Genomic DNA, 22,720 nt, shown 5'->3' with positions numbered 1-22,720 from the left:
ACCTGTGCCAGAAAGCACTACCAAGGACCAGCAGACATTGTTGGAACTTGGATACCGAGAAGGAGGCACCTAATCCAAAGGCACTGCCGAGAACCAGCTGACGGTACTGGAACCCGGATGGGTAGCAGAAGGTACCCATGTAAAAAAAAGTTCAAGGCAGCGAACCGGCCGCAGTTACCAAAACCCACAGTCCTACAGGTGGTGCTTGTCCTATTGGCACTATGGAACCAGCCTTCATTGCCAGATCCCGCAGCCCACATAGGAGTCACCTAAACTGCAGGCACCATAGAGTCGGTTAACCTGACCGCAACTCGACAGGACAACGCATTGGAGGCAAAGTGACGTTGACACTACCCGGAAACAGCTGGCGTGCTGGAACCAGGCTGGGCAGGAGGGAGTACCCGTGCCAAAGACACTGCCGAGAACCAGCTGACGGTACTGGAACCCGGATGGGTAGTAGAAGGTACAAGAGCTAATGGAACTACCGAGGACCAGCTGACGGTACTGGAAACCGGATGGGTAGCCGAAGGTTCAAGAGCCAATGGAACTGCCGAAGAACAGCTGACGGGACTGGAACTAGGTTACTAAGCAGGAGGTACCTGTGTCAGAAAGCACTACCACGGACCAGCAGACGTTGGTGGAACTTGGATACCGAGAAGGAGGCAACTAATCCAAAGGCACTGCCGAGAACCAGCTGACGGTACTGGAACCCGGATGGGTAGCAGAAGGTACCCATGTAAAAAAAAGTTCAAGGCAGCGAACCGGCCACAGTTACCAAAACCCACTGTCCTACAGGGGGTGCTTGTCCTATTGGCACTATAGAACCAGCCTTCATTGCCAGATCCCGCAGCCCACATAGGAGTCACCTAAACTGCAGGCACCATAGAGTCGGCTAACCCGACCGCAACACGACAGGACAACGCATTGGAGGCAAAGTCACGTTGACACTACCCGGAAACAGCTGGCATGCTGTAACCAGGCTGGGCAGGAGGGAGTACCCGTGCCAAATACACTGCCGAGAACCAGCTGATGGTACTGGAACCCGGATGGGTAGTAGAAGGTACAAGAGCAAATGGAACTACCGAGGACCAGCTGATGTACTGGAACCCGGATGGATAGCAGAAGGTACAAGAGCCAATGGAACTTTCGAAGACCAGCTGACGGTACTGAAACTCGGTTACTAAGCAGGAGGTACCTGTGCCAGAAAGCACTACCAAGGACCAGCAGACGTTGGTGCAACTTGGATACCTAGAAGGAGGCACCTAATCCAAAGCCACTGCCGAGAACCAGCTGACGGTAATGGAGCCCGGATGGGTAGCAGAAGGTACCCATGTAAAAAAAAGTTCAAGGCCGCGAGCTGGCCGCAGTTACCAAAACCCACAGTCCTACAGGGGGTGCTTGTCCTATTGGCACTATGGAACCAGCCTTCATTGCCAGATCCCGCAGCCCACATAGGAGTCACCTAAACTGGAGGCACCATAGAGTCGGCTAACCCGACCGCAACACGACAGGACAACGCATTGGAGGCAAAGTGACATTGACACTACCCTGAAGCAGCTGGCATGCTGGAACCAGGCTGGGCAGGAGGGAGTACCCAAGCCAAAGACACTGCCAAGAACCACCTGACGGTACTGGAACCCGGATGGGTAGTAGAAGGTACAAGAGCAAATGGAACTATCGAGGACCAGCTGACGGTACTGGAACCCGGATGGGTAGCAGAAGGTACAAGAGCCAATGGAACTGCCGAAGACCAGCTGACGGTACTGGAACTCGGTTACTAAGCAGGAGGTACCTGTGCCAGAAAGCACTACCAAGGACCAGCAGACGTTGGTGGAACTTGGATACCGAGAAGGAGGCACCAAATCCAAAGACACTGCCGAGAACCAGCTGACGGTACTGAAACCCGGATGGGTAGCAGAAGGTACCCATGTAAAAAAAAGTTCAAGGCCGCGAGCCGGCCGCAGTTACCAAAACACACAGTCCTACAGGGGGTGCTTGTCCTATTGGCACTATGGAACCAGCCTTCATTGCCAGATCCCGCAGCCCACATAGGAGTCACCTAAATTGCAGGCACCATAGAGTCGGCTAACCCGACCGCAACACGACAGGACAACGCATTGGAGGCAAAGTGACGTTGACACTACCCGGAAACAGCTGGCATGCTGGAACCAGCCTGGGCAGGAGGGAGTAACCGTGCAAAAGACACTGCGGGGAAGCAGCTGGCGGTGCTGGAACCCAGGGTAAATACTAAAAACAGAGTGGAGCCAGAGGTGTAATTGGAGCAAGTTTTAAATCAGTAGTACAGTGGATGTGGACAAAGCAGGAGAATTTGCCAGACAAACAGCAGGGAAACAGCTGACGTTATTGATCCCCAATAACACTGGAGCAAGCGTTGACTGTGCAGACGGCACTTATGAGCAGCAACTAGCGGTATTGGAGCCCAGGGTCAATACTAAAAACAGAGGAGCCAGAGGTGTATTTGGAGGAGGTTTTAAATCAGTATTACAGTGAATGTGGACAAAGCAGGAGAATTTGCCGGACACACAGCTGGGGATCAGCTGACGTTACTGAACCCCAATAACACTGGAGCAAGCATTGACTGTGCAGACGGCACTTCTGAGCAGCAACTAGCGGTATTGGAGCCCAGGGTAAATACTAAAAACAGAGGAGCCAGAAGTGTATTTGGAGGTGGTTTTAAATCAGTAGTACAGTGGATGTGGACAAAGCAGGAGAATTTGCCGGACACACAGCAGGGGAACAGCTGACGTTACTGAACCCCAATAACACTGGAGCAAGAGTTGACTGTGCAGACGGCACTTCCGAGCGCCAACTGGCGGTGTTGGAGCTCAGGGATAATAATGAAAACTGAGGAGCCAGAGGTGTAATTGGAGCAACTTTAAAATCTGTAGTAGTGAGAATGTGGACAGAGCAGGAGAAATTGCCGTCCGCACAGCAGGGGAACAGCTGACATTACCGAACCCCAATAACACGGCAGCAAGTGTTGACTGTGCAGATGGCACTTCCGAGCGCCAACTGGCGGTGTTGGAGCTCAGGGATAATACTGAAAACAGAGGAGCCAGAGGTGTAATTGGAGCAACAATAAAATCTGTAGTAGTGAGAATGTGGACTGTGCAGGAGAAATTGCCGTCCACACAGCAGGGGAACAGCTGACGTTACCGAACCCCAGTAACACGGCAGCAAGTGTTGACTGTGCAGACGGCACTTCCGAGCACGAACTGGCGGTGTTGGAGCTGAGGGATAATACTGAAAACAGAGGAGCCAGAGGTGTAATTGGAGCAACTTTAAAATCTGTAGTAGTGAGAATGTGAACAGAGCAGGAGAAATTGCCGGTCGCACAGCAGGGGAACAGCTGACATTACCGAACCCCAATAACACGGCAGCAAGTGTTGACTGTGCAGACGGCACTTCCGAGTGCCAACTGGCGGTGTTGGAGCTCAGCGATAATACTGAAAACAGAGGAGCCAGAGGTGTAATTGGAGCAACTTTAAAATCTGTAGTAGTGAGAATGTGGACAGAGCAGGAGAAATTGCCATCCGCACAGCTGGGGAACAGCTGACGTTACCGAACCCCAATAACACGGCAGCAAGTGTTGACTGTGCAGACGGCACTTCCGAGCGCCAACTGGCGGTGTTGGAGCTCAGCGATAATACTGAAAACAGAGGAGCCAGAGGTGTAATTGGAGCAACTTTAAAATCTGTAGTAGTGAGAATGTGGACAGAGCAGGAGAAATTGCCATCCGCACAGCAGGGGAACAGCTGACGTTACCGAACCCCAATAACATGACAGCAAGTGTTGACTGTGCAAACGGCACTTCCGAGCACCAACTGGCGGTGTTGGAGCTCATGGATAATACTGAAAACAGAGGAGCCAGAGGTGTAATTGGAGCAACTTTAAAATCTGTAGTAGTGAGAATGTGGACAGAGCAGGAGAAATTGCCATCCGCACAGCAGGGGAACAGCTGACGTTACTGAACCCCAATAACACGGCAGCAAGTGTTGACTGTGCAGACGGCACTTCCGAGCGCCAGCTTGCGGTGTTCGAGCTCATGGATAATACTGAAAACAGAGGAGCCGGAGGTGTAATTGGAGCTACTTTAAAATCTGTAGTAGTGAGAATGTGGACAGAGCAGGAGAAATTAACAGTCGCACAGCAGGGGAACAGCTGACGTTTCCGAACCCCAATAACACGGCAGCAAGTGTTGACTGTGCAGACGGCACTTCCGTGCGCCAACTGGCGGTGTTGGAGCTCAGGGATAATACTGAAAACAGAGGAGCCAGAGGTGTAATTGGAGCAATTTTTAATTAAATCTGTAGTAGTGAGAATGTAGACAGAGCAGGAGAATTTGCCGTCCGCACAGCAGGGGAACAGCTGACGTTACCGAACCCCAATAACTTGGCAGCAAGTGTTGACTGTGCAGACGGCACTTCCGAGCGCCAACTGGCGATGTTGGAGTTCAGGGATAATACTGAAAACAGAGGACCCAGAGGTGTAATTCAAGCAACTTTAAAATCTGTAGAAGTGAGAATGTGGACAGAGCAGGAGAAATTGCCGTCCGCACAGCAGGGGAACAGCTGACGTTACCGAACCCCAATAACACGGCAGCAAGTGTTGACAGTGCAGACGGCACTTCCGAGCGCCATCTGGCGATGTTGGAGCTCAGGGATAATACTGAAAACAGAGGAGCCAGAGGTGTAATTGGAGCAACTTTAAAATCTGTAGTAGTGAGAATGTGGACAGAGCAGGAGAAATTGCCGTCCACACAGCAGGGGAACAGCTGACGTTACTGAACCCCAATAACACGGCAGCAAGTGTTGACTGTGCAGACGGCACTTCCGAGCGCCAACTGGCGGTGTTGGAACTCAGGGATAATAATGAAAACTGAGGAGCCAGAGGTGTAATTGGAGCAACTTTAAAATCTGTAGTAGTGAGAATGTGGACAGAGCAGGAGAAATTGCCGTCCGCACAGCAGGGGAACAGCTGACGTTACTGAACCCCAATAACACGGCAGCAAGTGTTGACTGTGCAGACGGCACTTCCGAGCGCCAGCTTGCGGTGTTGGGGCTCAGGGATAATACTGAAAACAGAGGAGCCAGAGTTGTAATTGGAGCTACTATAAAATCTGTAGTAGTGAGAATGTGGACAGAGCAGGAGAAATTGCCAGTCGCACAGCAGGGGAACAGCTGACGTTACCGAACCCCAATAACACGGCAGCAAGTGTTGACTGTGCAGACGGCACTTCCGTGTGCCAACTGGCGGTGTTGGAGCTCAGGGATAATACTGAAAACAGAGGAGCCAAAGGTGTAATTGGAGCAACTTTTAATTAAATCTGTAGTAGTGAGAATGTAGACAGAGCAGGAGGAATTGCCGTCCGCACAGCAGGGGAACAGCTGACGTTACCGAACCCCAAAAACATGGCAGCAAGTGTTGACTGTGCATACGGCACTTCCGAGCGCCAACTGGCTGTGTTGGAGCTCAGGGATAATACTGAAAACAGAGGAGCCAGAGGTGTAATTAGAGCAACTTTAAAATCTGTAGTAGTGAGAATGTGGACAGAGCAGAAGAAATTGCCGTCCGCACAGCAGGGGAACATCTGACGTTACTGAACCCCAATAACACGGCAGCAAGTGTTGACTGTGCAGACGGCACTTCCGAGCGCCAACTGGTGGTGTTGGAGCTCAGGGATAATAGTGAAAACAGAGGAACCAGAGGTGTAATTGGAGCAACTTTAAAATCTGTAGTAGTGAGAATGTGGACAGAGCAGGAGAAATTGCCGTCCGCACAGCAGGGGAACATCTGACGTTACTGAACCCCAATAACACGGCAGCAAGTGTTGACTGTGCAGACGGCACTTCCGAGCGCCAACTGGCGGTGTTGGAACTCAGGGATAATAATGAAAACAGAGGAGCCAGAGGTGTAATTGGAGCAACTTTAAAATCTGTAGTAGTGAGAATGTGGACAGAGCAGGAGAAATTGCCGTCCGCACAGCAGGGGAACAGCTGACGTTACTGAACCCCAATAACACGGCAGCAAGTGTTGACAGTGCAGACGGCACTTAAGAGCGCCAACTGGCGATGTTGGAGCTCAGGGATAATACTGAAAACAGAGGAGCCAGAGGTGTAATTGGAGCAACTTTAAAATCTGTAGTAGTGAGAATGTGGACAGAGCAGGAGAAATTGCCGTCCACACAGCAGGGGAACAGCTGACGTTACTGAACCCTAATAACACGGCAGCAAGTGTTGACTGTGCAGACGGCACTTCCGAGCGCCAACTGGCTGTGTTGGAGCTCAGGGATAATACTGAAAACAGAGGAGCCAGAGGTGTAATTAGAGCAACTTTAAAATCTGTAGTAGTGAGAATGTGGACAGAGCAGAAGAAATTGCCGTCCGCACAGCAGGGGAACATCTGACGTTACTGAACCCCAATAACACGGCAGCAAGTGTTGACTGTGCAGACGGCACTTCCGAGCGCCAACTGGTGGTGTTGGAGCTCAGGGATAATAGTGAAAACAGAGGAACCAGAGGTGTAATTGGAGCAACTTTAAAATCTGTAGTAGTGAGAATGTGGACAGAGCAGGAGAAATTGCCGTCCGCACAGCAGGGGAACATCTGACGTTACTGAACCCCAATAACACGGCAGCAAGTGTTGACTGTGCAGACGGCACTTCCGAGCGCCAACTGGCGGTGTTGGAACTCAGGGATAATAATGAAAACAGAGGAGCCAGAGGTGTAATTGGAGCAACTTTAAAATCTGTAGTAGTGAGAATGTGGACAGAGCAGGAGAAATTGCCGTCCGCACAGCAGGGGAACAGCTGACGTTACTGAACCCCAATAACACGGCAGCAAGTGTTGAATGTGCAGAAGGCACTTCCGAGCGCCAGCTTGCGGTGTTGGGGCTCAGGGATAATACTGAAAACAGAGGAGCCAGAGGTGTAATTGGAGCAACTTTAAAATCTGTAGTAGTGAGAATGTGGACAGAGCAGGAGAAATTGCCAGTCGCACAGCAGGGGAACAGCTGACGTTACCGAACCCCAATAACACGGCAGCAAGTGTTGACTGTGCAGACGGCACTTCCGTGCGCCAACTGGCGGTGTTGGAGCTCAGGGATAATACTGAAAACAGAGGAGCCAGAGGTGTAATTGGAGCAACTTTTAATTAAATCTGTAGTAGTGAGAATGTAGACAGAGCAGGAGAAATTGCCGTCCGCACAGCAGGGGAACAGCTGACGTTACCGAACCCCAATAACATGGCAGCAAGTGTTGACTGTGCAGACGGCACTTCCGAGCGCCACTGGCGATGTTGGAGTTCAGGGATAATACTGAAAACAGAGGATCCAGAGGTGTAATTCAAGCAACTTTAAAATCTGTAGAAGTGAGAATGTGGACAGAGCAGGAGAAATTGCCGTCCGCACAGCAGGGGAACAGCTGACGTTACCGATCCCCAATAACACGGCAGCAAGTGTTGACAGTGCAGACGGCACTTCCGAGCGCCAACTGGCGATGTTGGAGCTCAGGGATAATACTGAAAACAGAGGAGCCAGAGGTGTAATTGGAGCAACTTTAAAATCTGTAGAAGTGAGAATGTGGACAGAGCAGGAGAAATTGCCGTCCGCACAGCAGGGGAACAGCTGACGTTACCGAACCCCAATAACACGGCAGCAAGTGTTGACAGTGCAGACGGCACTTCCGAGCGCCATCTGGCGATGTTGGAGCTCAGGGATAATACTGAAAACAGAGGAGCCAGAGGTGTAATTGGAGCAACTTTAAAATCTGTAGTAGTGAGAATGTGGACAGAGCAGGAGAAATTGCCGTCCACACAGCAGGGGAACAGCTGACGTTACTGAACCCCAATAACACGGCAGCAAGTGTTGACTGTGCAGACGGCACTTCCGAGCGCCAACTGGCGGTGTTGGAACTCAGGGATAATAATGAAAACTGAGGAGCCAGAGGTGTAATTGGAGCAACTTTAAAATCTGTAGTAGTGAGAATGTGGACAGAGCAGGAGAAATTGCCGTCCGCACAGCAGGGGAACAGCTGACGTTACTGAACCCCAATAACACGGCAGCAAGTGTTGACTGTGCAGACGGCACTTCCGAGCGCCAGCTTGCGGTGTTGGGGCTCAGGGATAATACTGAAAACAGAGGAGCCAGAGTTGTAATTGGAGCTACTATAAAATCTGTAGTAGTGAGAATGTGGACAGAGCAGGAGAAATTGCCAGTCGCACAGCAGGGGAACAGCTGACGTTACCGAACCCCAATAACACGGCAGCAAGTGTTGACTGTGCAGACGGCACTTCCGTGCGCCAACTGGCGGTGTTGGAGCTCAGGGATAATACTGAAAACAGAGGAGCCAAAGGTGTAATTGGAGCAACTTTTAATTAAATCTGTAGTAGTGAGAATGTAGACAGAGCAGGAGGAATTGCCGTCCGCACAGCAGGGGAACAGCTGACGTTACCGAACCCCAAAAACATGGCAGCAAGTGTTGACTGTGCATACGGCACTTCCGAGCGCCAACTGGCTGTGTTGGAGCTCAGGGATAATACTGAAAACAGAGGAGCCAGAGGTGTAATTAGAGCAACTTTAAAATCTGTAGTAGTGAGAATGTGGACAGAGCAGAAGAAATTGCCGTCCGCACAGCAGGGGAACATCTGACGTTACTGAACCCCAATAACACGGCAGCAAGTGTTGACTGTGCAGACGGCACTTCCGAGCGCCAACTGGTGGTGTTGGAGCTCAGGGATAATAGTGAAAACAGAGGAACCAGAGGTGTAATTGGAGCAACTTTAAAATCTGTAGTAGTGAGAATGTGGACAGAGCAGGAGAAATTGCCGTCCGCACAGCAGGGGAACATCTGACGTTACTGAACCCCAATAACACGGCAGCAAGTGTTGACTGTGCAGACGGCACTTCCGAGCGCCAACTGGCGGTGTTGGAACTCAGGGATAATAATGAAAACAGAGGAGCCAGAGGTGTAATTGGAGCAACTTTAAAATCTGTAGTAGTGAGAATGTGGACAGAGCAGGAGAAATTGCCGTCCGCACAGCAGGGGAACAGCTGACGTTACTGAACCCCAATAACACGGCAGCAAGTGTTGAATGTGCAGAAGGCACTTCCGAGCGCCAGCTTGCGGTGTTGGGGCTCAGGGATAATACTGAAAACAGAGGAGCCAGAGGTGTAATTGGAGCTACTTTAAAATCTGTAGTAGTGAGAATGTGGACAGAGCAGGAGAAATTGCCGTCCACACAGCAGGGGAACAGCTGACGTTACTGAACCCCAATAACACGGCAGCAAGTGTTGACAGTGCAGACGGCACTTAAGAGCGCCAACTGGCGATGTTGGAGCTCAGGGATAATACTGAAATCAGAGGAGCCAGAGGTGTAATTGGAGCAACTTTAAAATCTGTAGTAGTGAGAATGTGGACAGAGCAGGAGAAATTGCCGTCCACACAGCAGGGGAACAGCTGACGTTACTGAACCCCAATAACACGGCAGCAAGTGTTGACTGTGCAGACGGCACTTCCGAGCGCCAACTGGCTGTGTTGGAGCTCAGGGATAATACTGAAAACAGAGGAGCCAGAGGTGTAATTAGAGCAACTTTAAAATCTGTAGTAGTGAGAATGTGGACAGAGCAGAAGAAATTGCCGTCCGCACAGCAGGGGAACATCTGACGTTACTGAACCCCAATAACACGGCAGCAAGTGTTGACTGTGCAGACGGCACTTCCGAGCGCCAACTGGTGGTGTTGGAGCTCAGGGATAATAGTGAAAACAGAGGAACCAGAGGTGTAATTGGAGCAACTTTAAAATCTGTAGTAGTGAGAATGTGGACAGAGCAGGAGAAATTGCCGTCCGCACAGCAGGGGAACATCTGACGTTACTGAACCCCAATAACACGGCAGCAAGTGTTGACTGTGCAGACGGCACTTCCGAGCGCCAACTGGCGGTGTTGGAACTCAGGGATAATAATGAAAACAGAGGAGCCAGAGGTGTAATTGGAGCAACTTTAAAATCTGTAGTAGTGAGAATGTGGACAGAGCAGGAGAAATTGCCGTCCGCACAGCAGGGGAACAGCTGACGTTACTGAACCCCAATAACACGGCAGCAAGTGTTGAATGTGCAGAAGGCACTTCCGAGCGCCAGCTTGCGGTGTTGGGGCTCAGGGATAATACTGAAAACAGAGGAGCCAGAGGTGTAATTGGAGCAACTTTAAAATCTGTAGTAGTGAGAATGTGGACAGAGCAGGAGAAATTGCCAGTCGCACAGCAGGGGAACAGCTGACGTTACCGAACCCCAATAACACGGCAGCAAGTGTTGACTGTGCAGACGGCACTTCCGTGCGCCAACTGGCGGTGTTGGAGCTCAGGGATAATACTGAAAACAGAGGAGCCAGAGGTGTAATTGGAGCAACTTTTAATTAAATCTGTAGTAGTGAGAATGTAGACAGAGCAGGAGAAATTGCCGTCCGCACAGCAGGGGAACAGCTGACGTTACCGAACCCCAATAACATGGCAGCAAGTGTTGACTGTGCAGACGGCACTTCCGAGCGCCACTGGCGATGTTGGAGTTCAGGGATAATACTGAAAACAGAGGATCCAGAGGTGTAATTCAAGCAACTTTAAAATCTGTAGAAGTGAGAATGTGGACAGAGCAGGAGAAATTGCCGTCCGCACAGCAGGGGAACAGCTGACGTTACCGATCCCCAATAACACGGCAGCAAGTGTTGACAGTGCAGACGGCACTTCCGAGCGCCAACTGGCGATGTTGGAGCTCAGGGATAATACTGAAAACAGAGGAGCCAGAGGTGTAATTGGAGCAACTTTAAAATCTGTAGTAGTGAGAATGTGGACAGAGCAGGAGAAATTGCCGTCCGCACAGCAGGGGAACAGCTGACGTTACTGAACCCCAATAACACGGCAGCAAGTGTTGACTGTGCAGACGGCACTTCCGAGCGCCAACTGGTGGTGTTGGAGCTCAGGGATAATAGTGAAAACAGAGGAACCAGAGGTGTAATTGGAGCAACTTTAAAATCTGTAGTAGTGAGAATGTGGACAGAGCAGGAGAAATTGCCGTCCGCACAGCAGGGGAACCTCTGACGTTACTGAACCCCAATAACACGGCAGCAAGTGTTGACTGTGCAGACGGCACTTCCGAGCGCCAACTGGCGGTGTTGGAACTCAGGGATAATAATGAAAACAGAGGAGCCAGAGGTGTAATTGGAGCAACTTTAAAATCTGTAGTAGTGAGAATGTGGACAGAGCAGGAGAAATTGCCGTCCGCACAGCAGGGGAACAGCTGACGTTACTGAACCCCAATAACACGGCAGCAAGTGTTGAATGTGCAGAAGGCACTTCCGAGCGCCAGCTTGCGGTGTTGGGGCTCAGGGATAATACTGAAAACAGAGGAGCCAGAGGTGTAATTGGAGCTACTTTAAAATCTGTAGTAGTGAGAATGTGGACAGAGCAGGAGAAATTGCCAGTCGCACAGCAGGGGAACAGCTGACGTTACCGAACCCCAATAACACGGCAGCAAGTGTTGACTGTGCAGACGGCACTTCCGTGCGCCAACTGGCGGTGTTGGAGCTCAGGGATAATACTGAAAACAGAGGAGCCAGAGGTGTAATTGGAGCAACTTTTAATTAAATCTGTAGTAGTGAGAATGTAGACAGAGCAGGAGAAATTGCCGTCCGCACAGCAGGGGAACAGCTGACGTTACCGAACCCCAATAACACGGCAGCAAGTGTTGACTGTGCAGACGGCACTTCCGAGCGCCACTGGCGATGTTGGAGTTCAGGGATAATACTGAAAACAGAGGATCCAGAGGTGTAATTCAAGCAACTTTAAAATCTGTAGAAGTGAGAATGTGGACAGAGCAGGAGAAATTGCCGTCCGCACAGCAGGGGAACAGCTGACGTTACCGATCCCCAATAACACGGCAGCAAGTGTTGACAGTGCAGACGGCACTTCCGAGCGCCAACTGGCGATGTTGGAGCTCAGGGATAATACTGAAAACAGAGGAGCCAGAGGTGTAATTGGAGCAACTTTAAAATCTGTAGTAGTGAGAATGTGGACAGAGCAGGAGAAATTGCCGTCCACACAGCAGGGGAACAGCTGACATTACTGAACCCCAATAACACGGCAGCAAGTGTTGACTGTGCAGACGGCACTTCCGAGCGCCAACTGGCGGTGTTGGAGCTCAGCGATAATACTGAAAACAGAGGAGCCAGAGGTGTAATTGGAGCAACTTTAAAATCTGTAGTAGTGAGAATGTGGACAGAGCAATAGAAATTGCCGGTCGCACAGCAGGGGAACAGCTGACGTTACTGAACCCCAATAACACGGCAGCATTTGTTGACTGTGCAGATGGCACTTCCGAGCGCCAACTGGAGGGGAGGTGTTGGAGCTCAGGGATTACAGTTCAGGTGGTAGAAACATGAACAGAACAGAATACCTGGATACTGTTGCCAACCAATTATTTATTCTGGAAGAGGACTGACAAATTCATGAGACATCCAGGCCTTGTTCATTTTGAGAAAAGTAAGCCGGTCAACGTTATCGGAGGAAAGTCGCATGCGACGGTCTGTTAGTACACCACCTGCGGCACTAAAGACCCGTTCCGATAATACACTAGCAGCAGGGCAAGCTAGCAACTCCAATGCATACTGACTAAGCTCTGGCCATGTATCCAGCTTACAGACCCAAAACTTGAAGGGAGAAGAGCCGTCTGGGAGTACACTAAGAGGGCAAGACATGTAATCTTTCACCATCTGACGGAAACGTTGCCTCCTGCTGACTGGAGTCGTCTGTGATGGTGTAGACATTTGTGGTGGCGGTGACACAAAACTTTGCCACATTTCGGCCATACTGGTCTTGCCTTGTGCTGAGGCGCTGCTTCTGCTCCCTCTTTGCGCAGAGCTTCCTCCACTGCCTCGACGCACTGAGCTGCTTTGTAAAGCACTAGCAGCACTGCTCTCGGTGGGAATGGAGAACATGATGGAATGCACCAGTGCATCTTGGTACTCCCGCATTTTACGCTCCCGGTTCAATGGTGTTATGTGGCTTTGTAAGTTGTCCCGGTAGCGAGGATCTAGGAGCATGGACACCCAATAATCAGCCGTGTTGAGAATGTGGGCGATGCGGCGGTCGTTTCTCAGGCACTGCAGCATGAAATCAACCATGTGCTGCAGACTGCCAACTGGCCAAGAAACGCTGTCCCCTGCTTGAGGCGTGATCTCTGCCTGCTCTGCATCACTCCACCCTCACTCTAGATACTGACTACTAGAGCATTGTGTACCTCCCTCCTCTGGACAGATGTCTTCCTCATCCATTGACTCCTCCTCATCCTCCTCACAAAGTGTCCCCTGCCTAGGCCTTTGTGAGGAACCACGTTGCACAGACTGTAGAGAAGCAGATGGCATTTGTGACTCCTCATCCTCCACCTCTTCCAAAACCTTGTCCCTTAGTGCTTGCAGTGTTTTTTCAAGCAGGCAGATAAGGGGGATAGTCATGCTGAGTAGTGCATCATCTGCACTCGCCATCCGCGTGGAATAATCGAAGGCACGCAAAACGTGGCAAATGTCCTTCATAGAGGCCCACTCAGTGGTGGTGAAGTGTGAACGGCGTGCACTGCGACTTGTTTGAGCCTGCTGCAGCTGGTACTCCATTACTGCTGCCTGCTGCTCACACAACCTCTCCAACATATGTAACGTTGAATTCCACCTGGTGGGTAGGTCACATATGATGCGATGTTCCGGAAGAGCTGCAGAGCTGCAATGCGTGATCTTGCATTGCTGGAACGCCGCAAGAGCACACTATATGCGGACCTTGTGAAGCAGTGCATCAAGATCCGGATAGTCCCTCAAAAAACTCTGAACGACCACGTTGAGCACATGTGCCAGACATGGGATGTGAGTGAGGTTGCCTAGGCCCAGAGCTGCCACCAGATTTCGGCCATTGTCACACACTACCATGCCTGGCTGGAGATTCGCTGGCACAAACCACACGTCGCTCTGCTGCTTGATGGCATTCCAGAGCTCCTGCGCTGTGTGGCTTCGATTGCCCCAAGAAATTAATGTTAATACAGCCTGTTAACGTTTGGCCACGGCTGTGCTCATATTGGTCATCATAACAGGTAACCGTTCACTGGTCAATGTGGAGGTAGACCGTGATGGCTCCTGCAGCGCTGATTCAGAGGAACTGGAGTATGAGGAGGAGTCAATGTGTACAGACTGGAGTCCTGCAATCCTTGGAGTTGGCAGAACACGTACAGCGCCACTCTCAAGATCTGTACCCGGCTCCACGACATTTACCCAATGGGCAGTGAGGGAAAGGTATCGTCCCTGTCCATGCTTACTGGTCCACGCATCGGTGGTCAGGTGGACCTTGCTACTGACGGCGTTTTGTAGCGCATGTTTAACTTTTCCCTCCACATGATGTTACAGGGCAGGGACGGCTTGCCTGCTGAAATAAAAGCAGCTGGGCACGTTGTATTGTGGGACTGCCAATGCCATAAAGTTACGGAATGTGTCAGTCTCCACCAGCCTGAAAGATAGCATTTCAAGGGCCAGTAGTTTAGCAATGCCAGCATTCAGAGCCTGTGCTCGGGGGTGGTATGTCGAGTATGGGCGCCTTTTCTCCCATGCCTGTGCTAACGATGGCTGTAGACTGGCCTGGGAGTGTGAGGATGACTGGGAAAGTGGTGCTGTGGGTGGAATTACACTGTGTCTCTGTACAACAGTGCCAGAGATTCTTCCATGGCGATCCTATGAGGAAGCCGAACCAGCTGTGTGTGAGCTGGAGGAAGAGGCTACAACACGAGCTGAAGAGGTGGTAGGTGGCACTGTAGGTTGGCCTAGGTCTTCAGTGTGTTTTTGTAACTCCACCACATGCTTGGTCCGCACATGTTTCCACATATTTGTGGTATTGAGGTTGCTGACACTTTTCCCTCTTTTCACCTTCTGATTTCACAGCTTGCATTTGACAAAGCAAATGTCATCTGCAACTGTGTCAAAAAAGGACCAGGCACTGCAAGTCTTGGGAGCGCCCACTTTGGATTTTGGAAGAGCCATGCTCCTAATGGGTGCCGAAGTGGAGACTACAGGCAACCAAGTCTGCCCCTCCCTCTCCCTCCTTTTTGGGCTGTTCGGGGAATCTCTTCCTCAGAGCTGCTCCCACCACCTTCCTGTCCCTCACGCCATGATGGGTCAAGGACCTCATCATCTACACCACCCTCTTCAAACAACTTCTTCTCCTGGGTAGTCTCGACAGCACAGTACGCACCAGAAAGTGGCACCTGAGTCTCATCATCAGATGCGTACTGAGGTGTGCTGCAGACCATAGGCACTGGCCCACCCGCCTCTTCAGATTCAGAGAGACAAAACGGTTGCGCATCACTGCATACTACCTCTTCTTCAAATTCTCGAATTCTGCTTGGCTGGCCCCCTCTTTCCAAGCCAAGAGATTCAGAGAACAGAAGTAGAGATGGCTCCTGTCCAGGGCTCTCTGACTGTCTGGGCAATTTGGCAGGTGGTGAAGAGACAGATGGGTGCTCTTCAGTGCTCAGGACCTGAGAGGATCTGGAACTGATTGAAGTCGATGCGTTAGCTGCCATCCATCCGACAACGGCTTCAATTTGGTCCTCCCGCAGCAGTGAGGTACGGCTAGCTCCTACAAAGCTGTGCATAAAGGACTGTTCCCTGCTAAAACTGGGGGATGCTGAGTCACTGGTGCCCGCAGCAGGCACAGAATCCCCACGTCCTCTCCCTGCAGGCACAGAATCCTCACGTCCTCTCCCTGCAGAAATTCCATGCCCATGCCCACACCCACGACCACATGCCTTACTCCCTGCCTTCTTCATCTTGGTAGACTGATAAAGATAGGCAGAAAAGTACTAAGGGCTTAGTGTGCTTATTCCTGAACAGCTGCTAACAGGTATAAGAAACACTAATTTTATAAAGTGTGGACTAGACTTTAATAGGAGCTAATGTGGCCTACACAACTGTAAAGTGGAGTGTTTGGTGAACTTTATTTAGGTTTTTTTTGTCACAAAAAGACACTGGATGTGCCTAAAGATGTAATAACAATAGTATCACAAACTTTTTGTAGCTATTACAATGTAGGAACATAACCTACAATGCAATAGATGAGGCTACAAAAAATAGGCTAATACTAATATGGCTGGGGCTGCAGGGCCCAATGCTGCAGAAAGGCTCCTCTAACTACTCCTATATAGTGTGTTTGGAACCAATTTAGCTGAATACGGATGGAACCACCACACTAATAGGAGAAATCAGGAAAAATTATGAATTGGCAAAAAAGGACAATGTATGAGGCAGTGACACACACTGAGTGCACTACAACCAGACGTGGTTGAAGCACACACTACAGGGTGAGCTGCACTCACACACCAGACCTTGCAGACAGCGGTGAACAGTACAGAAGCAGAGCACTGTGCACTAGCGCTGCAAGACCAAAAAAAAATCTCTATCTACTCCTATATAGTGTGTTTGGAGCCAATTTAGCTGAATACGAATGGAACCACCACACTAATAGGAGATATCAGGAAAACTTATGAATTGGCAAAAAAGGACAATATATGAGGCAGTGACACACACTGAGTGCACTACAACCAGACGTGGCTGAAGCACACACTACAGGGTGAGCTGCACTCACACACAGAGACCTTGCAGAAAGCGGTGAACTGCACAGAGAACTGTGCACTAGCACTGCAAGGCACAGCGATTTATAAAGTAGCTTGGGTAAAGCAGAATAGACCAAATAGGTAGCTAAAACTGTCCCTCAGAACAACAGCGTCCTATCCCTAACTGAATTCACAGCAGAGTGAGCTCAAAATGGCGGCGGCGGCTTTTATAGTCCATCATGACATCATTTCAGCAGCCAATCACAGCCATGCCATTAGTTAAGATGCCTATATGCCTAACAGGATGTGCCGACACTTCTTAGGATCCTCATTGGCTGAATAAAATGAAAATGGCTCATTGCATTATGAGAACTTCCGATTCTGGTATACGATATTGCAAAAGTATCGGAATTAAGTATCGGAATTCCAATACTGCGAATATTGGCCGATACCCGATATTTCAGTATCGGAATGCTCAACACTAGTGGTGATATGTGAGATGGAGGCTGAACATGAGAAGGAGGATGATGATGATGCAAAGGAGCTGTACACTGTGGGGGCAACTCTGACTGACATAGGGCCCGCAATCCTCGGTGTGGGGAGTATGTGTTCCGTCCCAAGGTCCAACTGGGTCCCAGCTTCCACTATGTTTACCCAGTGTGCCATCAGGGAGATGTACCATCCCTGGCCACAAGCATTTGTCCATGTGTCCGTTGTCTGGTGGACTCTCCCAGTAACTGCTTAGTTGAGGGCACGGCAGATGTTTTGGGACACATTCTTGTTTAGTGCGGGGATGGCACACCGGGCAAAATAGTGTCGGCTGGGGACCGAGTACCGTGGGACGGCCACCACCATAAGGTTGCAGAAGGATTCAGTCTCCACCAGCCTAAAAGGCAGCACTTCCAACGCAAGAAGCCGTGAAATGTGCGAATTTAGGACTGTGGCCTGTGGGGCGTTGGCTGCAAATTTACGCTTTCATTCAAAGGTCTGGGATATGGACAATTGAACGCTGTGGTGGGACGTGGGCGTGGACGTCGATGCTGTTTCTTGAGAAACTGCCATAACAAGTGAAGACTGAGAGAAGGGGGCATCTTTGTAAGCAGTATGGACAGGGGATTGCCTTGCACACACATCATGGGGTTCTCTTACATGCACAACAGTGGAAAAAGCAGTGGTGACACCCGCTGACACTGGTCGCGGACACTGGGGTTCGCCCCCCAAAGTCAGGTGCTTTGCTGACATGTGCCTGATCACTCTGTTGGTGGTCAGGCTGGTAGTTTTGTCACCCCTGCTGATGCTTTCCTGGCAGGTGGTACAAATAGCCTTTTTGGGGTTATCGGCAGAGTCTTTAAAAAAATTCCAGACTCTGGAAGACCTACCTGTTTTACTGGCAACTTCCCTCGTGTTGGTGTTACAGGGAATGGTTGCCCACTTTCTGACTGCAGCCTCCACACTGCTACTTCCTGCCTGTTGGGGTACTCTGCCTCCCTCCCCCTGTGTGCTGCTGGCCTCGCTCTGCGTGTCCTCCTGCCACGTTGGATCAGTTACTAGATCATCCACCACCTCCTCTTCTTCCACTTCTGCACCACAGCCCTTCTCCTCACTTCGTGGCAATTGTGTCTCGTCATCGTCCACCTCTTGCGACAAATTGCCAGCGTCGTCTTCCTGTGACCATGGCTGTTCAAATATTTGGCCATCGCTACATGGGATCTCCTCTTCCACCACTTCAAGAGGAGCAGGGCGAGGGGCCCAAATATGGAAATGGACCAGTGAACAGCTCTTCAGTGTGTCCAAGTGTGGGATCAGTTGCTGTATGACGACACTCGGCATGGTGGGAGGAAGGAGCATCTGGGTGAGGAGGATTATGCGGTCGAGACTCACGGCTACTAACACTTGACCGTCTGGAAGACAGACCAGAAGTGGTTGTGCCCAGGTGACTGGAAGTATTATCTGCTATCCAATTAATAACCTGTTCACACTGATCAGTTCGCAATAGTGGTGTTTTTGTGTGCTTCCCTAGTAATTGGGTCAAGAACTGGGAGCGAGCAGATGTGGCTGTTGGTTGTGGCACATTTTTACCTTGATCACGACCCCGTCTTCTGAACGCACCATCACCAGAAAGTCCAGTTCCACGTCCCTTGCCATGCGCCTTGCCCATTGTAAATGAAGTAAAATAGCTTACACTCGCACTATCAATGGCAAAAGGGTAATAAAAAGGAGATTTGAACCGTGAAAGAGGAAAAGCACAGTTCTGTTTCTCTGGCCTACACCAAAATCTTGTAAACAGATATATTTGTGTCTGAACAGTCAGCGAGACACTCAAACTGTTTTTTTTTTCATGCAAAAGGATGGATTACAGCCATATTTGAACCGTGGAAGAGGAAAACCACAGTCCTATTTCTCTGGCCTACACCAGAATCTTTTAAACAGATGTATTTGTGTCTGAACAGTCAGCAAGACACTGAAACTGTTTTTTTTTGCAAAAAGGTGGATTACACCCAGATTTGAACCATGGAAGAGGAAAACCACAGTTCTAGTTCGATTGCCTACACCAGAATCTGTTAAACAGATGTATTTGTGTCTGAGCAGTCAGCGAGACACTGAAACTGTTTTTTTTCATGCAAAACGGTGGTTTACACCCAGATTTGAACCGTGGAAGAGGAAAACCACAGTTCTAGTTCTCTGGCCTACACCAGAATCTTTTAAACTGATATATTTTTGTCTGAACACTAACAGACACACTCAATTTTTTGGGGGGGGCGTGAAAAAATGCCAAAAGGTCAATAAGACGGGTATTTGTACAGTATGACCGAGGAAAAAAATAAAAAGAACATTTAGATGAAAAAAAAAAGGATTTTTCCTGGCCCCTGAGGCCTGGGGCTAAGTCTTGCAATTTGAGAAGCAGCACACAGTACTGTAATGCAGTGTTTGTTGGTATAACCACTGCGTCTCCTATACAGCCTGCCTGCCTACCTGATAACTTGGATGGATATTAGTCCTCAGAAGGACTGTTTGTTTGATTTTGCAGGCTTTAGATACCCTACACTACCCATTTCGCAGTTTAAATCTCTCCCTAGCTCAGCTGCACTGTGTCCAAGATGGCGGCGCCCGGTTTTAAATACTTGAGGTGACGCTGTGCGGCCAGCCAATCACTGTAATGCCCACAACCAACATGGCTGCGGAATTACAGTGACTGTCTGGCAATCCCTGCATGTTCATTGGCTCTGTAAAGAGCGCCAAACATGCATGGCAGAGGCCCGAGCTCCCGCCCGAGTAACCCGAAAATGCTCCGCGCTCGCCGAACATTCCGAGTAGTGAGATGCTCGGGTGAGTACCGAGCAGTGACGAGCATGCTCGCTCAACACTAGTTGCAAGCCATAATCATCAACATTAACAGAAATAAGCACTTGAAATAGATCACTCTGTTTGTCAATACTCTATATAATATAGGAGTTTCACTTTTTGTATTGAAGAACTGAAGTAAATTAACTTTTTGATGATATTCTATTTTTGTGAGATGCACCTGTATATCACTCTGGACTCATGTATTGTAGATTAGCTTCTTAACCCTTCCCACATTTTTTTATTGGATTTGCAATAAGTTCCTAGGATCTTTTTTGGTAAATAAAGCCAAAAGGATCAATGAGTCCTGTGACCTCCTGTTCTAGAATGGGGGGAATAGGGTGGCATGACTTCTAGCTCCAAATGGTGACCACACATGCATGTCAGGCTCCGTCATCCATGTACCCCTTGTAAGCAAGATAGACATTTAAGGAACTACAAATTCTTCATTTCCATAATGTCCACCCTATCCTGTCTTCTCAGGACACCTGATGAATATGGCAAGTTACGTTATTATCTGAACATTATACAGAAAATGGCAATTACCTTATACTGCATTGTTTTTGCTCTCGGGATTATCGGTAATGGATTAGTCATCTGGATTGCTGGATTCAGGATGAAGAAGACAATCAGTGCTGTGTGGTTCCTCCACCTGGCCATCGCGGACTTCCTTTGTTGTGCTTCTCTCCCTCTGAGAATTGCTGAGTGGGCTTCAGTTTTCTCATATGTCCCAGATTTTGCATATTGCATACTGAACATGATTCTGTTTACTCTAAACATGACCACCAGTGTTCTTCTCCTGACAGCCATGAGTATTGACCGCTGGGTATCTATTATGTGGCCATTTTGGGCCAAAGTTCACAGAAAGTGTAAACTGGTGAGAATCATTGCAACGATTATTTGGTGGCTGAGCTTAATGCTTTCAGGTTTAGTATATTATGTATATAGATACCATGTAGCTGATCTACAGGAATGGTGTGTACATTATTATTATATACATCCTTACAATTCAGAATTACATCGGACCATTCAGCTGATAAGATTAGTTACAATGTTTGTGATCCCTTTTCTCATCATATTCACCAGTTATGTCACCATTTTCTACAAACTTAGAAAAATTAAGAGATTCCAGAGATCTCAGAGATCCTCCAGGATTATCACCACTGTTATATTGTGTTTCTTCATCTGCTGGTTTCCTTATTACATCTGGCCACTAACATACATATATTATGACTATAGCATTATATTCCCTATTGTACAGACTATTATTACCAGCCTGGCTTACCTCAACAGTTGCATCAATCCAATCATTTATGTTTTCATGGGACGAGATTTCCAGCAAGGTTTCTTCAGATCCATCCCCTCCAGGCTAGAAAGAGCCTTAGGTGAACATCCTAATGGTGTAGACAAGCACTAAAATAATATATGAAATATTCGCACAACTGATGTGTAAATTATATTCCTGTTATCTACTGTATCTGAAAGCTCCTAACTTGTGCAGACTTGGCCATTTTTCATTTTTTCCACTTTCTTCTCTTTCTCCCCTCATTCAAAGAGCTATAACATTTTATGCACCTTCAAAGACAAATAAATTTTTTGAAGTGTTGAAAAAAAAAATTGCAATTCTGCGATATTTCCTTGGTACATTGTTTGTACGACATCCATTGAGGAATAAAAGCGGCCAGGCCGCATGATTTTGCAGGTCTTTACAATCATGGTGATTAGAGACATCTGATCTGCAGAAAATCAAGCTTCAGGTACATTTCCTGAAATACGTAGTGTCTCAAATACTTTTAGATTTGATTCGCAGTTTACTAAATAAAATAAAGAAAAAAAAAGAATACTTGTCCGGCACCAATTCTCAAACTGTTGAAGCATTTAAGAGCAAGATATTTTATTTTCTGATGCCACGTGGGTATTTTATAATGGCTAAGGCATCTTATGGATTATCATACCTTGCACAGTGGTGGTTGGTACCTGGACCATCACAGATCAGTGGATCTCAGTGGAGCACAGTTTGTACGGCAGAGTTGTTTTTCATATCTTGAATCGCTGGGTAAGTATCTCTCTATTGTAGAGCGTAGGCACTTATGGTCAGTAGGGTTCTCTCTTTCTCTTAATACACACTAATCATGACTAGGTAGTAACATGCATATCAATTACCATATCACATACTTAAATGATGACCGTATTCGATACTACCCCTATTAAAGACATAATATGGCTCCATCGCCAAAAATCTACAAACCAAAACAAAGAACGAAACGAAAAAGGAGCCCACAATATTACAAAAATATCAAAATTTATTAGTTAATACGTATATGAACAGACAAATACGGGAATCAGTGTGGAAAAAGAGGGAGGCAATAAAAGCCGCAACAACCCCGTCCACACAGCAGACCCAATTCCGGACATCAAAAAGTATTCAAATCCATATAAAGGATATTCAGGTATATAAAAGATGTGTATAGCCACCACATCAAATTACACTGTACTCTATCCTCTCTATGAAGTATATAGAGAGCGATCTAACATTACATATTTAAGTGGAACATATCAGCAAAACTACCCACCCTGTCCTAACCATACTAAATATGACTTCACTCATGTGCTCAAATATAGTTTGTCTTGATTTATTAGCGTTACCATTATGTACATACCAGGGATGTCAGGATAGCAGGATAGCAGAGAACAGTCTGAGGGTGGCCAAGGAGTGACGAAGGGTAATAC

The 22,720-nt window shown here is 48.6% G+C and overlaps 1 protein-coding gene across 1 annotated transcript in view; it reads left to right on the top strand.

The window, feature by feature from the left end:
• Positions 1 to 22,252, top strand: part of LOC141173024 (chemerin-like receptor 1) — a 102,111-nt gene extending 79,859 nt beyond the window's left edge. Inside the window, exon 3 of the mRNA XM_073657650.1 lies at positions 20,474 to 22,252. Within this exon, the coding sequence (XP_073513751.1) occupies positions 20,474 to 21,407 (934 nt within the window). The 3' untranslated portion in view covers positions 21,408 to 22,252. The remainder of the gene's footprint in view (positions 1 to 20,473) is intronic.
• The last annotated feature ends 468 nt before the right edge of the window (positions 22,253 to 22,720 follow it).

The sequence above is a fragment of the Phyllobates terribilis genome, unplaced genomic scaffold (genome assembly GCF_046119375.1).
Source record: "Phyllobates terribilis strain yellow unplaced genomic scaffold, ASM4611937v1 Scaffold_12__6_contigs__length_324123572, whole genome shotgun sequence".
NCBI classification, from domain to species: Eukaryota; Metazoa; Chordata; class Amphibia; order Anura; family Dendrobatidae; genus Phyllobates; species Phyllobates terribilis.
The sequence above is the reverse complement of the archived record's forward strand: the minus strand, read 5'-3'. Positions and strand labels throughout refer to the sequence as shown.